Genomic DNA, 27,211 nt, shown 5'->3' with positions numbered 1-27,211 from the left:
AAAGGCATTATTTAGAGATAGAAAAGCTTATAAAAATGAGCTTAACAAACACAAACACCAAATTTCCATAGAAAGCAGGAAAATAATTTATTCCAAAAGATAGCAGAAGTAAGAAATTCATCCTGAAAATATACTTTGGTGTAATTCTGCTGGGACAGATCTCCCCTTGACCATGCTCTCCTATTGGCTGCCGCACTGGAGTCTTAGTGTCTCGTGACAGCTTTTAAGCACTTCACTGATTCCCGTGTCATGAGCAGGCAGGAGCCATCTTCAAGTCCACAGGTCCCAAGGAGAGAGTGCCGTGTTTCTCAGAGGAGCACCTTCTGTCTCAGAGGGGTGCATAAACATCTGATGGCGTCAGCACAGTTTAGATTAAGGAGGCACGTAATTCATCAAAGTGTAAAAAAGCTAACAGGAGAAAGTACTGCACTGGAGAATGAGACAGCCAGTGTGGTGTGAATGTTTAAGGCAGCTGGTGGCCAGAGCAGGCGAGCCAAGGAAGGTGGCCCAGGGGTGGAGGTGACTGCACATCTAGAGGAATTCTCGTCACGACCTGCAAAACAAAGCCGGGCTAGTCACTGGTCCCCACACCATCCTTACGAGGGCAACGGTTGACATCAACCAAGTCAATCAGGCCAATCACTTAAAATACACAGGTGCTCAATAAACACAAGGAGAAGTGGGTTCAATTAACGTGCAAACGTGGGTGGGTCCTGCGGGACTGAGACAAGAGGTCCGTTACCAAGGACGCTGCTAAACTAAGGATCACAAGCAAGTCTGACTGTGTCATAGAAAGAGGAAGAGTGAAGTGACTGAGACCAATCACAGAGGAATCTAGTGAGTTCACTTCAGTTTCAAGAATCAACTTCCCTTCCCCTCGTACAGCAAGGGAGCCAGGCATGGCAAGCTTTTCTCTCAGACTCCTAAAGAGCAGGCCCTTTGTCCTTGGTACTCGAAGTTGCTCCTAGTGTGCTCCCCATTCTTGCCACCACAAGTGCAGGTGACAAACGTGAGCGTCTTTTGCTAGAAGCTTCAAGCTGCAACATCACCTTTGCAGAGCTAGTAAACATTTAGGCCAGGAATCTTCACACATCACAGTGGTCGCGTAAACTCCTTTATGTAAAGCGTGTTTTATAACACTATATAAATAAAGCCACATATGTTACTTCTGAAATTAAAAAACGAAGCAAGAGAAAATGTCTTTCGAAGACAACTTCCACACACGGCTTGAGTTGGCAGATAAGAGAACACGTTGGTTATGACACATGGTTTGCCAGAATGCAGAGGGGTAAGTGCAGGTGGAGGAGCTAGTTCCATTCGGATGAGACATGGTTTGTGACAAGACTGAAGGTGAAACAGTGCACAGAGAGATGTGATGGGCCCTCAAGGTTTTCCAAGTCAGTGAAGCAAAACCAGGAGAATCCACAGTGCAGTGGGATAATAGGTTCCCAATGCCCGGGCTCCAGGGACCCAGAAGCGGAGGCCGTCGCACTGCCCCGGGTGGTGGAAAGCACAGGCTGCCGGGACCGAGGCAGGTGGGCTCACCTCCAGGTGGGGGACAGTTACAGTGAGGCCACGTTTACAGTGCGCTAGGAAGGACCGCGCAGGCCAGGCCGCAGAGGGCAGCTACCAGAGAGAGTGGTCTCCCGCAGCCCCCGCTCCTCAGCCCTCTCCTGGGATCTGAGGGGCACTTTCTGCCCCCGCTGGCCAGCAGGGCTCCCACTGCACAGACCTGGGCTCCAGGCCGACTATGACTGCACTTGAGGAGGGTGAGCACAGATGCTCTGTGTAGTCATGTTTTCTGTGGAACAGACTTGTAGACTCCTCATCGCTGAAGTCTTTTGGGACAAATAATCACAGAATGAAAAAGTAGGTATTCATTTTTGAAAAACCACAGAGAAACCGGGGATAATTTTCACTAGAGTTCATAACAGCCAGTTTAAGATAAATGTGAGTGAGAGGCGTGTTAAATGGCATGGACTTGCGGTTTGATTCTGGAGTGAATTAAAGAAGCACATATTCTAATCATCTCTGATTAGACGGGGGTGGGGGAGGAGAATTCACCAAAGGGGCCACACTCTCGTTTTGTAAAATAAGGGACTCACTAAGGCTACTTTCAGATAAAACTGAGAATGAAGACAACATAGAAACATGAAGTCCAGAACCAGGAAATCTGTTCAGGGAAGGATGACTGAATATATTTTTTATTCAAATGTAGGTGTCATTTTTATCTTTATTTTTTCATTTCAAATAAATTCACAAAATAATTCCTTGTCTAGCCCTTGCCGGTGTGGCTCAGGTGGTTAGAGCGTTGTCTGTGCACCAAAGGGGTGGGTTTGAAACCAAGTGGCCAGGAAAGTATGTGCAAGACCTTGCAAGCTGGACACACTGAGAAAGCAGCAGGAAGAATTACGGGGGGGAGGGGAATAAGACAGCAGAAGAATGTTTGCAAAATAGAGCATTTACTAACCTGCCTTCTAAATGAATGCTGTAGGTAGTGAGAGGCAGGAAAAGGTAAGTAAAGCTAATTAGGTCAGGAACATGAAAACAGTGGGGCTGGACCCATAGGTCACGGAGGAGGGCAGTGCAGAAGCCGTGAAGGAGGTCTGAGGGCAGACGGGAAGGCCTTGATCGCCAGGTTAGAAAGCTGGACATGTCCTGCAGGTGAGTCTTTCTTATCTTTTGTGGCTCATGGGACCTTTGGTGACCCTGATAAAAAGCTGTGTTTACAACATGTTACACAGGATTTCAAGGGGCCTATACCCGCTGAACTCAGGCACCTCAGGTTAAAATAAACCCCTGCAGTAGCCCATGGAGACTGAGGGTCCGGAGCAAGCAGGGAGCTGTGTCGGGAAGTGCTCCCCCAGGAAGATAACCAGGGTGGTGTTTGTGGACATACTGACTGTAGACACAGGGGGACGCAATGAGGAGCCACTGCAGTAACTCAGAGCTGAGTGACTAGGGTCAGAAATTCGGGTGTCCGAAGGAGGAATGGACACAGAGACATTACCAGGATCAACTGATTTGACGAAGAGGAGAAAGAAGTGATTGACAAGTTCTGACCCTAAGTGACAGGGAAAACTAGGACACAGGAACTGAAGTGGAGACGTGGCTGAGTTTGAAGTGGCAGCAGAACATGCAGCCAGGATCAGATAAAAGACACGCTTCTCAACCACAGACAGCTCGCACTGTTTCACCTGTCACAGGCGTGGCTTCATTTCAACCTCGAACAGACCAGAAACTCTTCAAAGCCTTCCCTGAATCCCCACTCAGTATATGTACCCCATGAGCACTCAGATATTTTTGGAATGCATAGGAAAACAGCTCCCCCAGGGCAGAAGCCTAATTACCAACAACCTCTCTTCCTCTCCTGTCCACACTTTGGAATAAAATAGAATTTCTGCCCTTTAGGACTGTGGCAAACCATGTAAGCTCATCTAACCTACTACAATGATATGGCAAACAAACTAACTTCCAGGACACTGGGTCTGAAGCCAAATCCACTGCAAGGAGACTACATACTAGGTGACAGCCCCAAGGCTGCAGGGAAACAGGACATTGACAAAACAGCAGCCTTGATGTGACAGTTCCACTGCAAGGGGGACAAGGCTGGCAGGGGCAAAGATTGAGTGAGCACTGTTCTGAGCAGCTCTGGGCAAGACTTCCAGTCAATGAATACAATGTGCTAGCACTCAGCCCATCATCGATATGTGGAAGAAAATCATGGCAGGGAAAGTGATGAAAGTAGCAAAGACAAACCAGGTGTTTAACTGTGTTGTTCAGCTCAAGTCGATTTCACCTGTAGAAATTTTTTCTAAAGTTTTCCCCACTGTTCCTCCCTTTCCTCTTGCTGAATACCAGGTCCAGTGCACATCTGCTACTTTCCAAACCTAAGCTCTTAATCACGTACAAAATCAAACACTTTTCCTTACCCGATGAAGGCAAGCCTAAATCTGGGTTCTGAACTCCATCATCCCACTGCTGGGTGCAAGTTCAAAGTTCAAAAGAGAATTTAGCTCGATCTTTTAAGTTTACCACAGAAAAGTGAAGTCCTATCTTAAGAGCTCTGCTTGCTCCAATGCTACCCACATATTAGATCTCTTGACGGGGTACCTCCAAAGGCCTAGTGTCCTGGTACTGCCGTAATCACTGCCTCAAACCTGGGATAAACGTGGCATGGTGTTCACGATTAAGGCTCGCCTGGCTGTGCCTCCTACTTCCTGGCATTTTCCTTTTAAAGAAACAACCTTTAATAGAAGGGTTTCAAGCAGCAGCTCCGGTTTGTGCTGTGGACCACAGTGCAAATGTTAGGAATTCATCCACTAGGTTAACACACACAGGAGACTGAAAAGAACAGGCAAACGAAACCTTCAGATCCACACACCCAGTGTATCTCTCATTAAGGGAAGGAAGCGAGGCTCAGAAAAGGTAAGTGGAAGCAGTGCTGGGAGTTCTCAGCTTTAAAGCCCAATCAGCACCCTTACCTATCACTCACTATAGTTAAACGGAAGGCTAGAAAACAGGAGACTTGTGGAAAAAAGGCAGGTAAGAACATCTTATGAATCAGGTTTTTTTTAAAACATCTATGTAAGAGGGAAATCAAAATGCCTCTGGGCAACAAGGGAAAAAGCTGACTACTTAGCTATCAGATTGGCACAAACCCAGCTGCAAAGAACAGGCATTCTGCTAGACTGCTGGCAGGAATGCAAAACCAGCACAATCCCCAGAGAAGGGGATGTGGTAACATACAGAAAAAGTATTTTTACCTTTAACCCAAAGATTTCATTTTCAGGGAATCTAACCCAAAGATCACTAGCAAAAATATACAATGTCATACACACAGGATGGCATTGTGACCTTATTAATAATAGCAAAAGACTAAAAACAGAAAAATCCAGAAGGACATCAATGGTAAAAAGAATTGAGGAAGATCTCTATACACTGATAGGAACAATCTCTAGGCTCCAGTGTTCGGGGAAAAAGCAAGCTATAGAACAGGATATATATCTTTTCTGTGACAGCTGTGTGTGTGTGTAGGGAGAATGGAGATACCACGCGAGTGTGTGTGTGCGCGCACACACAAGAACGTATGCATTTGCTTATCTTAAGCAAAATGAAACACCAGAAGGATACAACTTCTCTGAATATATCTTGCTTATAATTTTTACTTTGGAAATATGTTCTACATATTCAAAAACAGCAGCAAATAAAAAATTACTATGAATTGAACAAAAATAAAACTTAATCTAACTACATACCAAATTGATAACCACCAGAAAAAAATAATTATTTCAAGTGACTTCAGAAAACAGCATTGTTCTTTATTTGTTCTGAGGACAAATAAAGCAGGAAAGATATCCTAAACTGCACTAGTAAAGGTATAGTGGTAGTTAATTGGTGTTATTTTGAAACTATTTTATATGTACTGTAGGCCAATGAAAGTAAATAATTAAGTTACTGTCTTTAGGACCAAGATTTTCAGCATATGTGAATGATATTAAAGTATAAAACCAAAGAAGTAAAAAAAAAAAAAAAAAGCAAAAACCCTTGTAATGTTAAATTTTAATTAGAAATACTAACATGTACTCACGATCCTTTTTCTTCTTCAAAGTACACACTTCTGGCTCTGTCCATTGTAAAGACTTAGAAGCAACAACACCCCAGCAGAAACGGATGCACCTAGCAATCAGATCTTAGTTTTCAAATACCATTCCCACTGAAAGGAACCCGGGCCAGCAGGGCATGAAGACTGACAAGTGAACCAGGATCCTTTCACTGGGAAATTCAGAGAGCAATCGGAGGACCAGCTGATTCCAAGCCTGGGCCAGGGCACATACAAGAGGGATCTGGGACATCTTGATGCTGCCAGAAAGTAAGGAAACTATCAAAGACTAATATCAAAAGGACACAGAAGCCCATCTAGACAGGCTCCCATAGGCCTAAGAAAGAACAACTGAACATGAAAAGGATAATAAATGTAATTGATTACAATTCAAAAGGAAAAGAAAACCTCACTGGATACCCTAAAAGGAACTTGAGCACCAACAAGTTACTCTGAAAATTAAAAAAAAATAATTAAATACATACTCTGCTTTTCCTATATAGTCTGTATTTCAAGGTTATCCAACAACCCTAGTTGATGAGGAAAAGTTCATCTTTATAGAAAAAGTTCACCTAATCAAATGTAGAAGTCATGATAGAACTAGAAAATCACCATTTTGCAATTTCTATGGAAACACTTAATTCAGGCTACGGCCATCAATGACTAAAATCACCGGATGAAAGGCTGACAGACAACTTCCCAAGTGGAGAACCAGGTTGTCCTTACCTGAATCCACTGCTCATCTTAGCGTCACTGAAGCCAGGAGAGCCAGACACCGTGTCTCCTGCCAGGCAATACGAGGTTCACGGTACCACTGAAGAGGTGCCCGTGCCCCAAAGCTGCACCGGAGTCTAATCAAGCCTTTAGTGCTAACTGCCCTTTATCAAAATGATGGACACAGAGGAACAAACTAAAAGACAGGCTTCCACCTCTCAGTGGTGACTGAATCTTTCCACTCTATCACTCCTGGCCTCTCTCTCAGAACGAAATAAAAGCTGCAATCTTAAGACCAATTTCCAAAAGCATTCAGAAATGCTCTTCGTTTCAACTCTGCCAGCCACTTCTTGAAGCTACGGAGTCTTGCAATACCAACTACCAATGGTCGCTTTCCTGAGCTCTAAAAGGCAGCATGCAAACTCAGTCCTATACATCAAACTGTATTTTAAATGGCAGGGCAACAGAATTTAAGAGAATCTTATGGATAAGTCCTTTGGTAAAGCAAATGACCTAAGTTCCAAATTCATTTCTACTTCTGCTCTGCACCATGTTTGCTTCAGCAGCCTGCCCTTGCCAAGTGTTAAAACGGCCATAAAATGCTGAGAAAAAGTCAAGGCAAATTCTAGCTGAGTGATTGACAACCTGATGTGAAAGGTCAAGGGTATAGTCACCTTGATGGCTGGGCACTGGGCAGCGGTCCCTTCCTCAAGGCCAGTGATACTTGAGGTACCAGATGGTTTCATTTTTCAACTGCGGTCCGAAGAGAGGGTTGAGCTGGGCCAGAATTGCAATCAGCCAACTGAAAGAGTAATGGGGGAGGAATGAAAACAAGAGCAGTGAGATCACATGGGAACAACATTTTCAACTGGGATGAAAAAAAGAGCTTTAGTAAAACTTAAGTCTATTCTGTTCAGACCAACCTTCAATACAAGTTCAAAACACACTGTGCTAAAGGGAGCCTGGCTTAGAGCTTAAAACGGGCGTTACTTTATCTGTTCTCCAAACACTAAGACCCACAACCCGTATGACACACCCACCTGTGCTGGCACAGCCAGGTTAAATTTCAGCCCACCATCTCCCAATTAGGCTCGAACACTTCAGTGCCCCTTCTCTAACCACCATCAGCACTAAAATATGAGCCCCAGACAGGTGAACCAAACGGGCTTTAACACCCGTGCTCACTTCAGACTCTTAAGTGACAAGGTATTCCTCTGTATTATGGACTACTTATGCAGGAAGTACAATGGTGTTACATGGAAGCTCAGGGTTAGACATGGAAAATAGCACACAAATTGTCTTTAGCATGTTCTTATACTGATCACCAATGATTTTATACCTGATATAGTAATTCATATGCCCAGCGAAGTTTGAATACCAATGAGCTAGAACCAAAGAAAAGAAATTTTAGGACCCTAAATTCCTCCATAAAAGGGGAACTAGCCAAACACAACCAGGCCATTATCTGGTTGGATCTCTATTCTTTCACTTGCTGTCATTTTTAGAACTCTTCCAATCAAAGGATCAAAAAGCCAATTCTGATCACCAACAACAAGCACCGCACCAGAAGCCTGCACCTACAGGAACAGTGTACCCGCCTCCTCACCCCACCCTACAAAAGGGGGTTTTGTGACAGGTAACATGACACCTGAGGAGATCAGGCCAAGACAGATACCTCGAGCTGACTCACTTCATAAACAAAAAGCTAATTCAGATGAGATTCTCTGATCTGTCCTGAGAACTAGAGTATTAAACACAAACAAAATACCAAGACATGTAGTTGTGGCTTAACATCTGACACTGTAATAAAAGAAAGGGGAGGACAGCACAGGCAGACACACTGGAGAGCTCTGGCTGCAGCAAACGCTCCCGGTGCAGAGCTAGAGTGATGGAAAATTCCACACAGACCCAGGACTTCCCCAATCCCAGCAGGCAAGAGAAGCTGACCGTAAAAATAGCTGTTCGTCTTTTTGTAAGAGACTGAAATACTAGCTAATGCTTAGACATCTGAATAAAAAGTGTGTTAGCACCTCAACTGGACTGTCTTTCTTCGCCACAACATAGTACTGAGTGAAAGAGACACCAGATCCCAGCACCTCCCGTGACGCTGTGCGGCAGTGGCTCTCCATCCAGATCCCACAGTCATGACCCAGGGAGCTTGTAAAAATACTGACACTCTGCGTCATGTGTAACCTTTCTTTTAATTCTCTCAACATACAGTTAAGGAAACTGAGGCAGAGAGAGGCTAAACTATTTGCCCATGGTCACAATATCAATTAGGTGACAGAAGCTCCTGAACCAGAAATCCAGTCAGACTAATGTTCCTACAAAAGTTACCTTCTGAAGTACTGACAACATTTCAGAAGGCATCGATTTAGCAAAATCTGAGTTGATCTGGGGGTTAAGGAAATAAAGAATCCATCTGCTGATTACTGGTTAAATCCAGGACAAGCCTTTGGTATCTGAGGTAAAGAAGAAATATCTAGAAGCAAGCACAAAGTCTACTTTGCTTGCTCAAGTCAGTATCGAGAAACTTTTTAAAATTTAATTTTATATACTATTTTTAATGGTTTGATTCAAGCAAAACATCTCACTTAAAAACCCCAACAAATCACAGTTCAAGAAAGCTCCTTGGGAGACGGCCCAGGCCGCTTCATCTGAAATTTCATGGAGGGATTGTCCCCCTCTGACCAGCTGAGCTCTGCGCCTGCCCTTCCAACTCAGCCCGACTTGAAATGTCCCTTTAAAGCAGAGAAACCCGGTGGAGAGCTGGGAGGGGGAAACACCCAGCCTGAACTGACGGGCGTGGGCGGGGGAAGCGGTCATATTCCAATGAATCTACTTCATGCGTCCAAGGAGAGAACGAAATGTGCCCTGCAAATCTGCCCAAACTGTTCCACGTGTCCCCTAACCTGAGGTCCAGCCTCAGAACCAACCATCTGAGATTATTCAACTGCCTGGGGCAGCTATGGTGTGGTGACATCTGTCCGCAGAGCTGGAATGGCCCAGAAGTCGAGTCCATGTTCCTCATTCTAAAGACAAGGACACTAATCCCCCCATTGAATCAGCGATAGGGCTGGATGGGGACCCAGGGCGCCTGAGTCCCACTAAACCAGGCTGAGACAAATGTCCTGGTTTCTCCCACAATCATTACCAAGGCCATGCTCCAGGCCAGGCTCTGGGGGTGCACGGAGGAATGAGAAGAGGGACCAAGCCCCAAGGGGCTCCAGAGCTTGTGAGACAAACCGGGAAGCAGTGGGCTGCTCTGGGAGAGACGCACGGGAGGCTCATTCTACACGCTCCCTGGACACTTCCACGAGCTCAGCTCTGCACCACTGGAACCCGCCAACCAGGCCGTACACCTTCCCCCACAGAAAACGCTACGCCCAGCTCTCTGAAATCCTGCTTTGTTCTTTTGTTTCACATTCAGATATGAGAACAGGGAATAGAGAGGCGCAGTTACTTCCCGGTGACGCACAGATCAAGTGGATAAACGCCCAGCTTCCCTGTTGGCAAGGACTTCCCTTCTGATCCACTGTCCCTCCAGCGATGGCCATGATAGGAGTGACCTCTGTCAGTGAGTTCCTTAAGAGACAGCACAGATGCAGAAGAGCGACCTGCCTTATCTCCACCGAGATGATCTCTGTCATCTGCCCTCATTCCAGTCCAATGACACAAACTCTTTTAGGGCAGCATATTGTTGGGCGCTATTAGGAAATATGGGATTCAGTATTAAGCAGGGTTGGATTTTAATTCCAGCTATACTAAATATTAATTAGTTGACTGTCTCCAGGCAAGTGGCCTTCCAACCCTGAGCCTCAGTTTCCCCTTTTGTAAAATGACAATAATAATCCCTGCCTCAAGATGTTAAGAAATAAAGAGAGAATATATGAAAGTGCTCTTTGGAGTAGTTGACAAATAGTCGTTTAATAAATACTAGTTATTCCTTCTCTTTCTCATGAGACAGCTAAAATGTATTCAGGTGTGGAATGCAATACAACCCGTATACTTTACAAAGGAGTTTCTCATGTGGCACTGAGTCACCCTCCTCTCCGCCTCTTCTCCCGCCCCCTCCCTCTGTGGTGGGCAGAATTCTAGGATGTCCCCCAAGATACCCAACCCCTGGTGTACACACCCTGGCTAAATCCAAGACAGCGAGCATGATGATGGTCACTCCTGTGATCAGTTTCTAACATACGGTTGGCTGAGGAAAGGGACAACATCCTGAGTAGACGTCACCAAAACTGGGTGAGCTCCTTAAGGGGACAGGGCCTCCCTGACAAAAGGCATTTGGAGCGTGTGTATAACTTATGAGTTTATTGCCAATTAGCTTATGCTCTGTGATAAACAACTGAATTCCTTTTCTCTTCTTGAAGACAGCAGGGTGGTAAGCTGTCTCGGTAGAGGGAGCCGGAGGGACACTGCAGGCGGAACAGGGAGTTGGAGCAGTGGGTATGAGGACATTTGGCGAAGCCTGAGCAGACTCGGGCCCAGAACATGGTTGCTCTTTGATCTTGTAGCCTCAGCCTGGAAATAACCTTCCTGCAGCCATTTCTACACCAAAACCAGAGTCCCTGCAGGGCGTACAGGCTCTGAGGGCCTGCTGCACTGCACAGGGATTCCACTCCACACCGGGCCACTGGCCACTTGTTCTCCTGCCTGTACTCAGAAGGTGGCCTACTGCTTGCCCAGACCAACTGCGGCCTGGCCAAACCAACAAACTTCTCCTATGTTGGATGGGCTGAACCACACCTTCTCCAACGAGGTCTGAATCCTTCAAGTTTATCCTTCCTTGGGTCCCCCTCAGCCCCAGAGTATCATATAGAGTTTCCTTACATCTTACAATCTTTTGTCATAGTTTATAATAATTTTGTTATACTTCCCATTTACCCTACTGTGTGGGTTTTATCTCCTTATTAGACTCAGATTGCTAAAGAGTGAGAAGGATTTTAGACAACGGAGACTCTCTGTTGCTGGCTTTGAAGGTGGAGGGACTGCACAGCAAGGAATGTGGGTGGCCTCTAGGAGGTGAGGATGACCCTCAGCTAACAGCTGACAAGGTTGTAGGTCCTACAACCACAAGGAACTGAATTCTGCCATAGCCGGAGGAGCCTGGAAGAGGACCCCAAACTCCAGACGAGAAGGTACAAAATTATTTTCTATTAACCTTTTGCCAACCCTATCTCTACCATGACCTTTTCATACAGCAGGGATATGCCCTATTTTTGCCAGCTCTTGAATTATCTCTCCTTTCTTTTCTCTACACTTTCTATACCAGGCCTTCCAGTTCAAAGGCTGTAACAATACTCTTATCTGCCACATTATAAAGGAAAAGATCACAAAGTCAGAATAAGAAAAATAAAACTTTTTCATCTAGCAGATAATATGCTGGGCCAGGTATTTAGATTTCTCTTCCACTGAAAAGAGCCAAGATATCAAAATATTTTAAATGTATCCATGAGAGAACTGTAAGCAAGTACCTTACAAAAAAGCTAAGTGAAGGCAAGTACCCAGAGGAAAGTAAAGTAACTGCACATTGCTTTCCATACCTTAAGACCATATACTAAGCCAGATGAACTTGGGACCGCATAGGGCATGGGAAACAGTAGATAAAGCCCAGGGCCCATGCAAGGTATAGAGTCTAATAAAATTTTCAAATACCTCGCTGCAAAATGTTAAGACCCGAAAAGGTCCTAACTCCAGGTAGGAATTAACCAAAGAGAACCCCCTCTCAAAGGAAATGCTAGGAAAGTCAACTGTCTCAAATATAAGTACCAAGAAAGAAGAAGAAAATGACTAACACTGAGAACTGGTCTTCATGAAGGTCCGCAACTGAAATTCATTCTACATCATTTTAAAAAAACCATATATTAAGAATTTTACTTAATTAAAGTTTACACTGGTGATGGTCTTAGGCATCTAGCAGAAGCAATGTAAATCCTTTCTGGGAGGAGCCCACCTTCATACCAGACCCCCGAAGAAGTCACACATAAAAATTATAGGGAAAAAGAACAACTGGCAGTCAACTATAACTAAACACATATGGAAACAAGGCACCACAAGTGAGAGGCAGCAAAGAGCAGACACAGACATGTAAGGGCTTCAGATACTGGAATTATCAGATATAGATTATAAATAAACTATGCCTTAAGAAATAGGATAAGCTTAAAATATGTACAGGGAGAAAGAAGGAAGAGAGAGAGGAAGGGAAAGAAAAAGAGAGGGGGGAAGTAAAACTATAAGAGTAGCAAAAGAATTTCTATAGAAATGAAAACTGTAATACCTGAAAAAAAAAAAAGTCAATAGGTGAGATCTGCCTCTGGTAATAGCAGAGTAGCTTGTATCAAACTCATCCTTAGACAGTAATAATAAACTGAACAAAAAATAAAAACCAACTATTTGATGGTACTAGAGATTAGGGATCTCAAAAAATAAATTAAAACTATAAAAAAAGAACCCAATGGAAATTTTACAACTAAAATGTATACTACACAAACTGAAAAATCTTTGGATGGGCTTACTAATAGACTGGAGATGATAGAAGAAATAGTCAGTGAACCTGAAGACAGATCAACAGAAACTATCCAATCTGAAGAAATAAAAAAAAAAGTCTACCATACATGTAATTGAAGTCTCAAAAGGAGAAAAAGAATATAGCAGGAAAAAAATAGAATAAATAAATATAGGTTGTAATTTTCTCAAATTTGGTGGGAAATATTAACTTATACACCCAAAATAGCTCAGCAAACCCAAATCAGAATAAATTAAAAGAAAACCACACCTACACACATCATAGTCAAACTGTTGAAAACCAAAGCTAAAGAGAAAATCTTGATAACATCCAGAGGAAAAAGTATGCATACAGAGGAACAATTATTCAAATTATAGCTGAGTTCTCAGAAGAAACAAGGGCAGTAGACAGCTGAAGAACATCTCAACTCTGTTTGAAAGAAAGAAAAATCCTGTCAACCCACAATTCTATATTCAGAAAAAATATCCTTCAAATATAGAAGTGAAATAAAGGCATTTTCAGATACATGAAAGCTGAGAAAATTTGTCAGCAAACCTGTACTACAACAAACACTAAAGGAACTTCTTTATGCTGAAGGGATACTAGAAACTCAAATCTACAAAAATAAAATAAAAATGAGGAGTATTAAAAATGGTAAATATGTGGGCAAATATAAAATATTCTTTCTCTTAATTTCTTTATAAGACATATGATTCTTTAAGGTAAAAATTGTTATACTGTAATAGGGGTTTTACAATATGCATAGATGTAAAATATATGATAACAATACCACAAAAGACGGGGAGTAAATAAAATCATATTATCGCAAGGTTGTTACATTTTACCTAAAGTAGCTCAATATTAACTCTAGGAAGATTTAAAAAGTTAAGAATGGACATTACAATCACTACAGCAAAGACTGAAAAGAAATATATAAAAAACATATAGCTAAAAAGCCCTTAGAGGAGTTAAAACAGAATATAAAATATATTCAATTAACATAGAATAAGGCATAAAATGAAGAGCAGAGGAACAAAAAACAGATGAGACAAGCCAAACAACTAACAAAATAGTGGACCCAAACCTAGCTATACCAGTAACTACATTAACTGTATGTGAATATCCACTTGCCAATTAAAAGGCAGACAAAATGGATAAAAAAGATTGCGCTAAAGCAAAAAGGCACATTCCAAATATAGACACAAATATAATGAGCATAAAAAAGATGGTATGATTATTAATATCCGATGAAATAAAAATTGAGTTAAAGATAAAAGGAGGAAATTTTATAATGATAAAAATATCAATTCATCAAGACATAACAATCACAAATGTGTATGCCCCTAATAACAGAGCTTCAAAACACATGAAACAAAATGGAAATAATTCAAAAGAAAAATAGAAAAAATCCACAATAGCTGATGATTTTAACACCTTATCTCAGCAATTAATGAAAAAGTAGGAAAAAAACCCACAAAAACTCAGTAAGGATATAGAAGATTTGAACTTCCCTGGCCCAACGTCTATAGAACACAAAACTCAACAACTGCAAAATATACATTCAAGTGCACATGAAACGGCCATCAAGATAAACCATATGCCGAGCCATGAATATGTTCCCATTTTCAAAAGATCAGAATCTTACAGAGTATATCTTCTGATAAGATATCTAGGAAAGCTCCAAATATTTGGAAATTAAATAAATTTCTAAAAATGAAAACATAGCGTCATCAAATTTTGTAGGCTGTAGCTAAAGCAATGCTTAGAGGGAATGTCATTGCATTCATTTCTCTTTTTTTGCATTAATTTTTTTTCAAATTTTAAATGTTTTTATTTATCTTTCTTGTTGGAAGTGTTACAGGTGTCCCTCTTTTTCCCCCATTGATCCCCTCCACCCCACAACCACCCCGCTCCCAGGCCATCCCCATAACAATGTCTGTGTCCATGAGTTATGCTTATAGACATATAAGTTCTTTGATTAATCTCTTCCCACCCAGTCCCCCACCCTCACCTTCCCTCTGAGATCCCTCAGTCTGTTCCATGCTTCTATGTCTCTGGATCTATTTTGTTCATCAGTTTATTTTGTTTGTTACATTCTACATATGAGTGAGATCATGTGGTACTTGTCTTTCTCTGACTGCTTATTTCGCTAAGCATAATACTCTCCAGTTCCCTCCATGCTGTCCCAAAGGACAAGTGATCCTTCTTTTTTACAGCTGCATAGTATTCCATGGTATAAATGTACCACAGCTTTTTTATCCACTCATCTACTGTTGTGCACTTGAGAAGAATGTATATTCTGCAGCTTTGGGATGGAATGTTCTGTAAATGTCAATTAAATCCATCTGATCTAGTGTGTCACTTAGGGTCACTGTTTCCTTGTTGATTTTTCGTCTGGAAGAGCTATCCAGTGAAATCAATGAGGTGTTAAAGTCCCCTAGTATGACTCCTGCTGTCGATCTCTCCCTTAAAGTCCTCTAGAAGTTTTTAAAATAAATTTAGGTGCTCCTATATTGGTTGCATATATGTTTATCAGGGTTATATCCTCTTGCTGTATCGATCCCTTTAGTATTATGTAGTGACCTTGTCTCTTGCTATGGTCTTCATTTTGAAGTCTATTTTGTCTGACGTGTTGCTACCCTAGCCTTTTTTTTCATTTCCATTTGCATGGAAAATTTTTTTTCATCCCTTCACTCTCATCCTGTATGAGTCTTTTGTTCTGAGGTGGGACTCTTGTAGACAGCATATATTTGGATCATGTTTCTTATCCATTCAGCCACCCAACTGGAGCATTTGATTTACATTTAAGGTTATTATAAACAGGTACTTAAATATTGCCATTTTAATTCTTTATGCCTATGTTTCTCTTTCTACTTCTAATTACAACAGTGCCTTTAACATTTCCTGCAATGCTGGTTTGGTGGTAGTAAACTCCTTTAGCCTTTGTCTGGGAAGCTCTTTATTTGACCATTTTAAAAGACAGCCTTGCTGGACAGAGTAGTCTTGGTTTCAGATCCTTGCTTTTCATTACCTTGAATACTTCATGCCATTCCCTTCTGGACTGCAGAGTTTCTGATGAGAAGTCAGCTGGAAGCCTTATGGGAGCTCCTTTGTAACAGATTGCTTTTCTCTAGCTTCCTTTAAGATTCTTGCTGTCTAGAATTCTTGGCATTTTGTGGTGTGTCTGGGTGTGGGCCTCTTTGGATTCTTCTTGCTTTGGACTCTCTGTGCCTCCTGAACTTGTGTGACTTTTTCATTCACCGGGCAGAGAAAGTTTTCTGCCATTATTTCTTCAAACAGGTTCTCTAACCCTTACTTACTTTTGACCTCTTCTGGCACTCCTATAATGCGAATACTGTTACATTTCATGTTGTCACACAGCTCCCTTAAACTGTCCTCCTGTTTTTTAATCGGTTTTTCTTTTTGGATCTCTGACTGAGTGACTTTTTTCTACCCTGTCCTTTAATTCACTGATCCGATCCTAAGCTTCCTCTAATCTATTTATTCCTTCCCATGTGTTCTTTATTTCTGTTATGTCATTCTTAATTTCCTTCATAGTTTCTATTTTTTTTTTCATGCTGTTAAGCATCCTTACAATCAGTATTCTGAACTCTGTATCTGATAGATTGCTTATCTCCATTTCATTTAGCTCCTTTTCTGGAGACTTCTCTTGTTCTTTCATTTGGGGCTTGTTTTTTTGTCTCCCCATTTTGGTTGCCTGTTTGGGTTTGTTTCTATGTATTAGGTAGATCTGCTAGGACTCTCAATCTTTTTGGAGGGTCTATGGTGCAGGCCAATGTCAGACGCAGTTTGTGAGTACCCTGTTTGGAGCTATCAACAACTCTCAGCTTGAGGTCTCCTCTGCTGGAGCTGGGTGCAATTGGACAGGATCAAGATGCACACCAAAGTCTGATTTTCCAAGGCTTGGATCCAGAAGCAGATCAGGCAAACACTCGCAGCACTCAGAGGTCTGCCTCTGCCTGCAGGCTAATTAATCTGATTCTCTTAATGAGCCTCAGGCTGCAGAAACTCCTCTGGATAGGGTGAGAGGTTTTCCAGCAGGGTGGGGCAATTGCTTCCCCCTCAGACAAAAGCAGCAAATTTTCTGCCTGAGAAAGACCTCCTCTGTAGTATGGGGGAATGACTTGGCACAGGAATCCAGACAGGTGCCTTCTGATCTCAATCTCCAGAGCCCACAACCCCAGATTCTCCTCACACACCTCCATTCCACTCTGCCCTCCCTCTGCTGGAGCCCAAGGTGAGTGGCTGAACACGAAACTTTGTGTTGGCTCTTTAAGAGGGTGCCTGCATTTCCAGCCACCTCTCCCTGGAAGACAGAAGCACTGCTGCTTTTCACAGCCAGATGTTATGTGGGCACCTTTCTCAGTTCTGGTGCGCTTGGCTGGGAAGCGCTGCCTGGGGTTTAGGCCCCAGAGTCCTCAGTAGGAACCCCCCAAAGCTGAGATATCCCTCTGGACCTTCAGCTGCTGCCTGTGGGAGCCCAGCCAGCCCTCTTGTGCCTCCTCACTTCCTACCCATCTCTATGTGGTCTCCACTTTTCCTCCTTGGTTATGAGGGTGCTCTCCAGCTCGACTTCAGTTGCAGTTGATTATTCAGGATGGTTTTACTATATTTTAGTAGTAATTCCAGTATAGTTCTGGGAGAGTATCAGTGTAGCTTCCACTAAGTCTGCCACCATCTTTAATCTCCCTGCATTCATTTCTTATATCTAAAAAGAACACAGGTTTAAAATCAATGATCTAAGTTTCTACTTCAAGAAGCTAGAAAAAGAGCAAGGTAAGCCCAAAGTCAGAAGGAAATAAATAAAAGAAAAATCTAAATAAATAGGGATATACCATGTTCATGAACAGAAGACTCAGTATCATTAAAATGCCAGTTCTCTCCAAATTGATCTATAGATTCAACACAATCTCAGTTAAAATCTGAACAGACTTTTTTTGTAGAAACTGGCAAACAGATTCTAAAATGTATATGGCTATTTTAGAATAACCAAATAATCTTGAAGAACAAACACGGAGGACTCAGACTTCCTGATTTCAACACAAAGCTACAATATCCAAGAGCGTATGGTACTGCCATAGGGCTAGACAAAGAAATCAATGAACAGAAGAGATAGTCAGTCTGGAAATAGACTCACACATATTCGGTCATTTTGAACAAAGATGCCAAAGCAATTTAATGGAGAAAGGAAAGTCTTCAATCAATGTTGCAGCAATCAATGTTGCAGCTGTACTGGGAAACAAAACTACAAAAACAAAACAAAGCCTGACCCCACCATTCTAGTGCTGGTGTCCTGGGAAGCAGTGTGCCTAATTACCCAAGCCTCCTCACTGCCCGGCTGCAGTGGAAAGCCTCAAGTCCAGCCCTTGCCTAACGACAGGAACTATAAGAACCAAACTTGACAGATCTCATATACTCATTTACCTCAATTATTGCCAGAAAATTTTTTCCCCAACTCTCCCAGGATTATCTACCATGATCCAAATTCCTCCCCAAACTACTCTGCTCATCTCACCACTTGATCCAACATCACCCCTTCCCTTTCTTCCAACCCCTTCCACTGGGTTCTCTGTAACTTGCTCTGAGATCTGTCACTCAACCATACACCTCCTCCTATTTTCACACTTTGGTTGCCTCCAGCTCCCCTGAAACCTGGCTCCCCGGAAACTCTTTCAAGCAGAAAGGGCTTACACCACACGACTCAGGCTTTGGTGAGGGGAGTACTAACTTCTTTGTTCCCCTGTGCTGCCTCCAGACAGTTCTCTCCCACTCATGGAATACTGACTTCCACTTTGGGGTGCATGCCTGCTGATTTTACTACCCTCGGATTCCTTCCTGCGTTCCACTCACTCCTAATTCAACAGAGGAGGCTCAAGGGTGCCCTTTTCTGGCCCTTCCTCAGCTGTACATCTAAATGCTGGCAATCCTCAGCTCTGGCCCTGTCCTCTCTTCTTTAGGGCACATTTCTCAGCCACAGCATTACTGACATTTGGGGCTGAACAGTTCTTTGCTGGGAGGAGGGAGTTGTCCTGTCCACTGTCGGAAACACAGAGGCATCCCTGGCCTCTGCCCACCAGATGCCAGCAGCAGCCTTAGTAGACAACCACTGTTTTAGGAAATTACAGTCTCCTGGCCTCAAATCTCTCATGTTCTATCCAGTTTCCCGTTTGACACCTCTCAGAAGTTTCACCGGCATGTCAATCTTAGGCTGTCCCCAAATGAGTTTCTGTTTTGAAATGGACTTTCCTCTGTTGAACTATTAACACAAGCTGGTCATACTGGCAGAGATCCTGGCTTATTCAGAGCGCAGACACGTCACACCCCACAGAATCTAACCTTCAACTGGAACAAACTGGGAAGAGGAAAAATTTGCCAAAAACAGAGGCAACTTAAAAGTCCATGAACATATTTCAAAACATGACTTTGTTTAGGAAATCCAGTTTCTTTGGGTATGTCTTTCTTCAAGAGAGGTATATTCAAGAAAATATACTTATAAGCACCAAACAGTAAAGTTTTCTTTGACTTTCTAATTTAATCAAGAATTCCACCCCTTTGTGAAATCAGGTATGTGAAGTATTTAGGGGCTGAATTCCACCCATATGTTTCAGACAGATAACTTGCTAAGTAGGATATATAATCAGGTTTCAAGGGAAAAAAATAATTTCAAAAAGTCTATGCCATCCAGAAGCATTTAATGCTGGAACTCTGTGCACTGCCTCCACGAATACACCCATGACAGTATGAACCCACTGTCAACACAGCTGTCATGACACATTGGTACACAGTGAAAAATAGTCTAAAATCTAGACAGCAAGAGGTAAGGGTTCGCGGATAGTTCTCAATTGAGTCACAAAGACTCCAAGTGATATAATTTCCAACCAAGTCCAGATATTCATTTTACAGTTAGAAATGAAAATAAGAGGTATGAGACTGACTGGAAAACTTTCTTTGTTCTAAAAAGAGTATCATGAAAATGAACTAAATTTCAAAGACGGAGATTGAGAGAGTCAGAAAGTGTTTTTGTCCCATCTTGGTTTTAAGACCCTATCACCCACCTCACTGCTCAGGGCGCAGCGATCTTCAGTGAAACAAGAACAAAGGCCTTTTCAATGGCGGGCCACTCCTTGGTTCCTGGACTGACAAAGGGCCACCTTGTTGGGATTTCTGTGGGAGATTCAGTAGGACCGTGAATTGGTACTCAATGACGCCTACTAAAATGACGATTCCCAACGACGCATGTACTTCCTCTCATTTACTCCTCAGAGCTAAACACGCCTAGTGTAGTGTAAGAATGAACACTCACTAGTTCCTTCCACATGCTACCTGTCAAACTTCCATTCTGGAGGCTGAGCTGTCATCCCCAAAAGCCTCTTTACTTCTCTCACCAGAAAAAAAGGCTACCCCAGCCAACTCCAAAGGCTCATCTTCTGAGCCCTGGTCTGAGGCAGGCAAACACCATGATCAGTTAGCAATGCCTGTGCAGTCCACTAGGATTCAGCTTTAAACGCTCAATGCTGCACTTGAACAGTGACTGAATGATTGGCCAGAGAGCCAAAATTCACCGGAATAACTGCCTGTGGTGGATTTTTATCTTTGCCAAGGCTGGAACTGGCTCATCCCCACATTTTTTCGAAACCCTTAGTGAAAAGCCTGAAGACATTAGAAATTCACAGACAGCCATGGCCCTTCACCACAGGGTTAGAACTGCTGCTTCCTGCCTCGTGCGTGCACTGAACAAGAGTTTGGTTAACACCAATCCTTCCTTTCCTTGTAAGGAAGTCTCAGGAAGTTCGAGAGCTCTCCTCAAGAAAAGACAATCACTGGTTCAAAATCCTGAAAAGAAATCCCTAGAACCATGCATTTTATGGTACGTGAAATATAAATTTTTTTAAAAAGAAAGAAATCATAAGGCCTTGAATACTTGAAGTGGTTATTTTCTCTATGAACTGACTAATACTCAGTTTCTTTCTGGGACTCGCCTGGTTCCACTCTCCACGGAAGGGGAGAAAGTGAACAAGAGCTGGAGACATCTTTCAAACAGTTCAACTGCAGCTCCGCCGCTCATGAGGACAAAGAACAGTATTCCGAAACTAGATGCTGAGGGTCACTTTACACATCCTAAAGTAGTTTTCATTTGACAGTTTATATAAACAATATAATCTATTGAAATAGATGTTAATTATGACTCTTAAATTTTTTTAAACTAAAAAAATTGCTCTTACTCTACTTGATTACAATTGTAGCTCAACTTCTGTTCACCAGATGAACAAAAAGTCATAATAAAGAATGGCTTTTGGCGGGAAGGGAAGAGATTAACCGAAGAACATATATGCACAGCCCGTGGACACAGACAATTAAAAAAAAGAATGGCTTTACTGGCTTCATAGTGAGATATTTAAGTGAAATGGGGCCTAAATACTTCATGAGAGTGAAATACAAAGCACGACAAAGACAATGTCTGACTAATTATAAGCTTTAAACTTGTGCCAAATAAACTGTACTTGTGTTGACAGAGAGAGAGTATCTGTACAGTTCTTACTTAAATATACTTATATTTAATTATGTAATTAATTACATAATTATAAAATTATATAAATACTTAATACATAATTATAAAATTATGTAAATAGGAAAAGTGTGCTATTTTCAATCTTCAAACACTATTTCTAGATACTACATGAGGGACAAGCTTCGATGAAGCAAAGCTGTCAAGTTTCCAATGACCATGCTCCACTCATTTCATTTCCATCACAAGCATTATAAATGCGAAGAACACTGCTTATTTTAGGAAAAAACTACTTACAAGAGAAGCATACTTACAACAGATAGCAGCAAACTGAGCAGGTCACCAACATGGTGATGATAACTCTAAAAAACAACAACAAAAAATCCATTAGATAACTTGCAAACTGCAGGATGATTCAAGTCCCCTTCCCAAGTTATCAAACCAGCAGGGACTGTGCATCCAGAAAATGCACCTGAATCTGTCCCACACCCATAGACTGCAGTGCACCCAGGGGTGCATTTGGTAGAGGTTTAAGTAAATAATTAAGCATTTATTTGTATTTAAAGGGATATTATGCCACAGATCAAATGTCTAATCCAAACCCACCTGAAACTGAACACAAAGGCTGCAGTGACAATTAGTTTTGACATCCAAGTAACTACCCTATTTAGAGGACTCTACCACAAAAAGACACTATTCTTTGAAAAAGGTGGCTCTCTAGTGTCGCCCTCTCCATCTCTACTCCTGTCTGAAAAATGGTTAAACCTGGATCTCAAACCAGGTGAATGTCATTTCTAAAATTGGATCCATGCTAATCTCTTCCATTTCTCCTCCCCAAGGCCCCCCTCTGAATCTCCGGCTCCCCAGAAGTAGTTCTGCCATTCCACCCACCCAACCACCCTCAAATCTGTCATCTTTTTGCTCACGCCTCCTCTGCACCCTCAGAGTCACCAAATGCTGTGGGTTAGTCCTTCTAAAGCATCCTTCCCTTTGTGGATTTTTTCCTTTCCTTTAGGTCTAAACACCAAAATTTATCACGCTCGCCTGGCTAACTGCTAGCAGAGTCAAAACTTTCTTCCTTCCCTTTCATTCTATCCGCAATCACCCGGATTAATCTTTCTACAATATTCCTTTCATCATATCACTCTGCGGCTTAACACCTTTCAATGGCCCCACCATCTATAAGAGTTGTGTCCAAACAGAAGTCTCCACACCCCACAGAGTAAGCAGGACTGTCTCCTAGGAGGCGAGAAGCAATTATCAGAACTCCTATGTAATGTTTAACTCATCCTTTATAAGTTCTGTGCGTGTGTATTTTTCTATGGTTAATATACAGGCACATCCATCCATTCATTCATTCATTCATTCACCAGATTTTCACTGAGTGCCCAGTTATGTACAAGGCTCTGGGGAGAGAGGAGTGAAGGGAACAGATAAAAATCCCTGCCCTAGCTGGTCTTGCTCAGTGGTTAGAGCGTCGGCCCTCAGACTGAAGGGTCCTGGGTTTGATTTCAGACAAGAGCACATACTTCAGCACTTGGTTGGGAGGCAACCAATCAATGTGTCTCTCTCACATTGATGTTTCTCTCCCCCCCCCTCGGAAAAAGCAATGAAAAAAATATCCTCCAGTGAGGATTAAAAAAACAAAAAAACCCAGACAACAAACAAGTGGAACAATAACAACAAGATCAACCCATGGATCTATCTGTATGTCAGAGGGTCAGTAAGTGCAGATGCAGGAAAATAAAGGTGTGCGCAGGGGTGTCTGAGATAAAAGTGCTGCGAGATGTGCACATGCACGTGCACTCACGTATTCAGATAAAGCAAACGTCAACACGTAACAATTACTGGGTCTACGGGTGGTATGCAGCAGTCATACTGCTCTTCCTACTTTTCTGTATGTCTGAAAATGTCCTGCCTGCTTGAAAAAACCAGCTGACAACTCTTGGCAGCCCTTGCCTGTGCTCTCCCCACCCTGCCCCCAACCTACTGCTAAGGGAGCCACAGTGTAAAACCTGAAGCATTTAGAGATGTGTGGATTCCCAAAGGGAAATGAAGGAGACCGTGAAAAGCAGGGATGGCCAGGGCAGCTGATTCGGGCACAGGCCTGCTTTTATCCTAACCCTTTCCGGCCGTAGGAAAGAATGAGGAAGGGCCTGCAGGTTACACAGATTCCCTCTTGCCCTTTTTTCTCCCTGCCCACCAGGTCCTGAAAAGCAAGTCACCCAGCTTCCTGCCATCTGACACGCAGGGGTCTCACAGGGAAGCGGCTGCAATCTCAGAGCCTCCCTCCCTCCACACGCAGCACCTTCATCAAGGTGCTTTACTAGCTCCTTAATGACGATGTTTTAATGCTTTGAAGCAAAAAAGCTCCTTACACCTTGAAGCAATTCAGCTCCTCCATGAATTTAAAAAACTTAATCTGCAGGAGGCGAAGGGAAACTAGTACTTGAAAATTCAGCACTAACATTCCCACTTTGCAATGAGGAAGTGGGGATGTGGAAAAGAACTGAGTTGTCCAAGGTCACAGGGAACATCCAGCTAGGGGCAGTGTTTCCCAAAGTGTCATACTGTAACTCCTAGGAGACACTGTGTTTTAAGACCTGCTCAATCCTGCCAAGAGCAGGAAATACAAGGATGGGGTGGAGGAGGAGACTTAGACAGGGATAACATGTCACTAGCAGGTCAAACCTGAATCATGACACTCGGATCTAGAAACTGAGCCCCGTGCACTATAGGAGGCAGTTCACTACCCTGAATGACAGCAGTGGCATCAAGTCCAAGGCTGGGCAGGGTGGGCCCCGGTGGGGGTCTTTAAGAAAGCGGTCAATGCTACCGGCACATTAATAAATGCTTTTCTGAGTATGAAGGCTGGAAAGGCAGGTAGTGGTGTCATGCAATGATTTTCAACCTTTTTCATCCCGTGCCACACATAAGCTAATTATTAAAATTCTACAGAACACAAAAAATATATACTTTTGCCGATCTAACAAAAAATAGGTATAAATTTTATTGATTCACAAAATAATAATAATAATAATAATAATAATAATAATAATAATAATAGTAATTGCCTACCCTATTTGTTCCAAAGTGAATTTTTTAAAAATCAGGTACCTATACTTGTATATAAGGATTTCTGGTACCAAGAATTAACCAGTGAGGTGCAACCTTATGTGACCTGAACAGTGAGATGCAACTCTATTACATGACCTACATTTATGGTTCAAGACAGGGCATTCACACCTGATGGCTACTGTTGTGTTGGCTGTTGTCATTTTTTTATTTGATAATCTAAGGGAAGGAGGTCAGTGACCCTCGTCAGGTATTCATGTTTTAAAAATTCTTGCAGTACAATGGTTGACAGTCGCCGGTGTAATGAAATAGTTGAAGATGGAAACACAACAAAGAAGTACTCTGTTGTTCTCTAACTCGAGTAGGAGAAATAAGTCTAAGAAATTACATTTGATTAATATAAACTGCTTTCCTAGCCCCTGGATTCTGACTCCATTTCATCTATTACTGGCTGGAAAGATGGGAGGGAGGCAGGCAAGAGGGACCTGATGCTACCAAATGATTGAAATTCATGCACCATTTTTCCTTCTTAAACAAATTATATTTTACTTTTAAACTAGTTGGAAGTAACAGGTCTAATACAAGTTTATTTAAGAGAGCAAAGGGGGTTCGGGTCACAAAATATTAAGGAAGTAACAGTGTTCTTTCTTTTAATAAAGGCAATAGAATTATCCACTCAAGAGATGGTTGTTGAATGCCTACTGCGCATGCAAAGCTCTGTGAAGCCACCAATTAATCTCAAAGGGGAAAAAAATGGTGATTCTGACAAACGGTGACTTCAGTCTAAGTTTCACCCCACATGATCTTGCACTGAGACGAAATGACTAATAGGCAAAAGAGGAACTAAAAGGCAAGAAGAAGAAAAAAAAGTGTCCTAAAGCCCCTTCGAAGATAAGCCTCTGTTTCATACAAGTTTACTCACAAAACAGATCACGCTCTCATTACCATGGGGGGAAGCGTCTTTCTTCACCAACATCCTCAGAACTTGTTACTCACACACAAGGTCGGGAGCGCCCTCCAAAAGGTATGACGCAGGGGATTCTGAACGACACCTCCTGCTCCTCGGTAACAACCCCGCTCCCGATGGGGCCCCAACTACCTCCCGGCGCCCAGCAGACGCGAGGCCCGGGCTGGACGTCGCTGCACGAGCGTGTCCGGTGCAACTGCGACAACACGCGAAGCGCAGAGGGGCCGTTTCTGTTTTATTTATTTAACTCCCTTCCTTTGGGCAAACGAGGCCTCAACTGGGTGGAGAGCAGGAGGCCGAGGCCCAACTTCTTCTTGGGTCGGTATAAGCCAATTTCCGACTACACCGTCCCCACACGGGACCGTGACGAGAAAAAATTCCCCCAAAAACTCCTTCCCAAGAACGGTCGGCCGAGGTCACCCTCCTCGCGCGCCGGACGGGAGTCACCGAAGCTGCTGCGACAAGGAAATCGGGGCTGCTCGGGGGTCGGGGCCACCCGAGAGGGTCCCCGCGGTGCGGGGCCGCCCCTCCCCCTCCCGGCCCGCCGCGCGTCCCGTGCCCCTGCCCCCCGCCCCCGGGGCGAGCCTGGCGCACTCACCCCCGGTTGGGACCCTTGGGGATGAACCAGGGCACCAGGAAGCCCACGATGCTCCAGAACACGCTCATCACGATCAGAGGCACCGTGAGGCCGCTGTACGCCATGGTCGCCGCAGAGCCGCCCGCCCCGGCCCCACCGCCGCACTCGGGTCCCACCCGGAAGTGTCAACACCGGCCGCGTGACCAGCGCGCGCCGGGGCCCGCCCCCCGCGCCCCCACGTGACCCGCTCGCGACTCCGCCCCCCCCGGCCCGAGAGACAGCTCCGCCCTCACCTGGAGGGTCCCGGGACGTCACTCAGCCCGGAGACCCGGAGCGAAGGGGCCAGGCCCAGGCGCTCAGCAGAGCTTTCTGATAGGAACGGGGCCCTTTTAGGAGAAGCGTGGTTATTTACACCTTTATCTTTTTATGCAACAGACCTTAGCAATAGTAAGTTACCGCTATAAATGTCTGTGTGAGCTTTCGCTTGGGAACCTCGCAGCGCGTTTTGAGCACCTCGCTGCAGCCCAGGAGGCAGTTTTCCTATTATCCCCACTTTGCAGGGGAAGAAACTAAGGCCCAGGGAGGAGGTTAAGGATCTTGCCCAAAGCCACAAAGCTGGTAAGTGTCAGAGCCAGGATTCACTTCTAAGGGGTGTGATATTCAAAGCCAGTGCTTTTGGGGTTGTTTTAAAAATCCTCATCTGAAAATATGTTTATTGATTTGAGAGAGAGAAAGAGAAAAACATCAACTGGTTGCCTCTGCACAACCTACATATGTGCCCTGACCAGGAATTGAACCCGCGACCCCTTGGTGTACAGACAATGCTCTGAACAACTGAGCCACCAGCCCAGGGCGAAGCCAGAGCTCTCGTGCAGCACAGTTGCAGGTCTTGTGCTCTGTGCTAGGTTCTGGGGTTCCAGAAAACGATCAGAAGCCCTCCTGGGGTTCACAGGCTGGTGAGACGGACTTGCCTCAGCCGCTCAATGCAGCGCGAAGGTGCGTGGACAGTAGCGTTGGGCTTTCCACCCCAGCCAGTCCCAAGCTGAGCAGTGAGGGAACAGTAGGAATTAGCCGGAATAAAGAGATGAACCTGGGGTTCCTGACGCCTGCCAAGGATCCTCACGTAGGTCAGTTACAGCGTGTGTCAACCTGGGGACAGGGGAGTAAGCCAGGTCTCAGAGGGGCCGAGGAGCTTTATGAAGCTCACCAGCCGAAGCGGGATGGGAAACATCTGTACA

The 27,211-nt window shown here is 43.6% G+C and overlaps 1 protein-coding gene across 1 annotated transcript; it reads right to left on the bottom strand.

Moving 5' to 3' along the window:
- Window positions 1-62: 62 nt before the first annotated feature.
- On the bottom strand, window positions 63-26,141 carry ATP6V0E1 (ATPase H+ transporting V0 subunit e1). The gene is made up of 4 exons (XM_087816112.1): window positions 25,995-26,141; window positions 21,669-21,716; window positions 6,991-7,118; window positions 63-553 (listed from the first exon to the last, which is right to left on the bottom strand). The coding sequence occupies exons 1-3, from the start codon at window positions 26,096-26,098 to the stop codon at window positions 7,025-7,027; spliced, it is 246 nt and encodes an 81-aa protein (XP_087672238.1). The 5' UTR covers window positions 26,099-26,141; the 3' UTR covers window positions 63-553; window positions 6,991-7,024.
- Between the last annotated feature and the right edge of the window lie 1,070 nt (window positions 26,142-27,211).

Source organism: Miniopterus natalensis, chromosome 4, assembly GCF_054644295.1.
Source record: "Miniopterus natalensis isolate mMinNat1 chromosome 4, mMinNat1.hap1, whole genome shotgun sequence".
In the NCBI taxonomy this organism is placed as follows: Eukaryota; Metazoa; Chordata; class Mammalia; order Chiroptera; family Miniopteridae; genus Miniopterus; species Miniopterus natalensis.
This window is presented reverse-complemented; position numbering and strand designations above follow the sequence as displayed.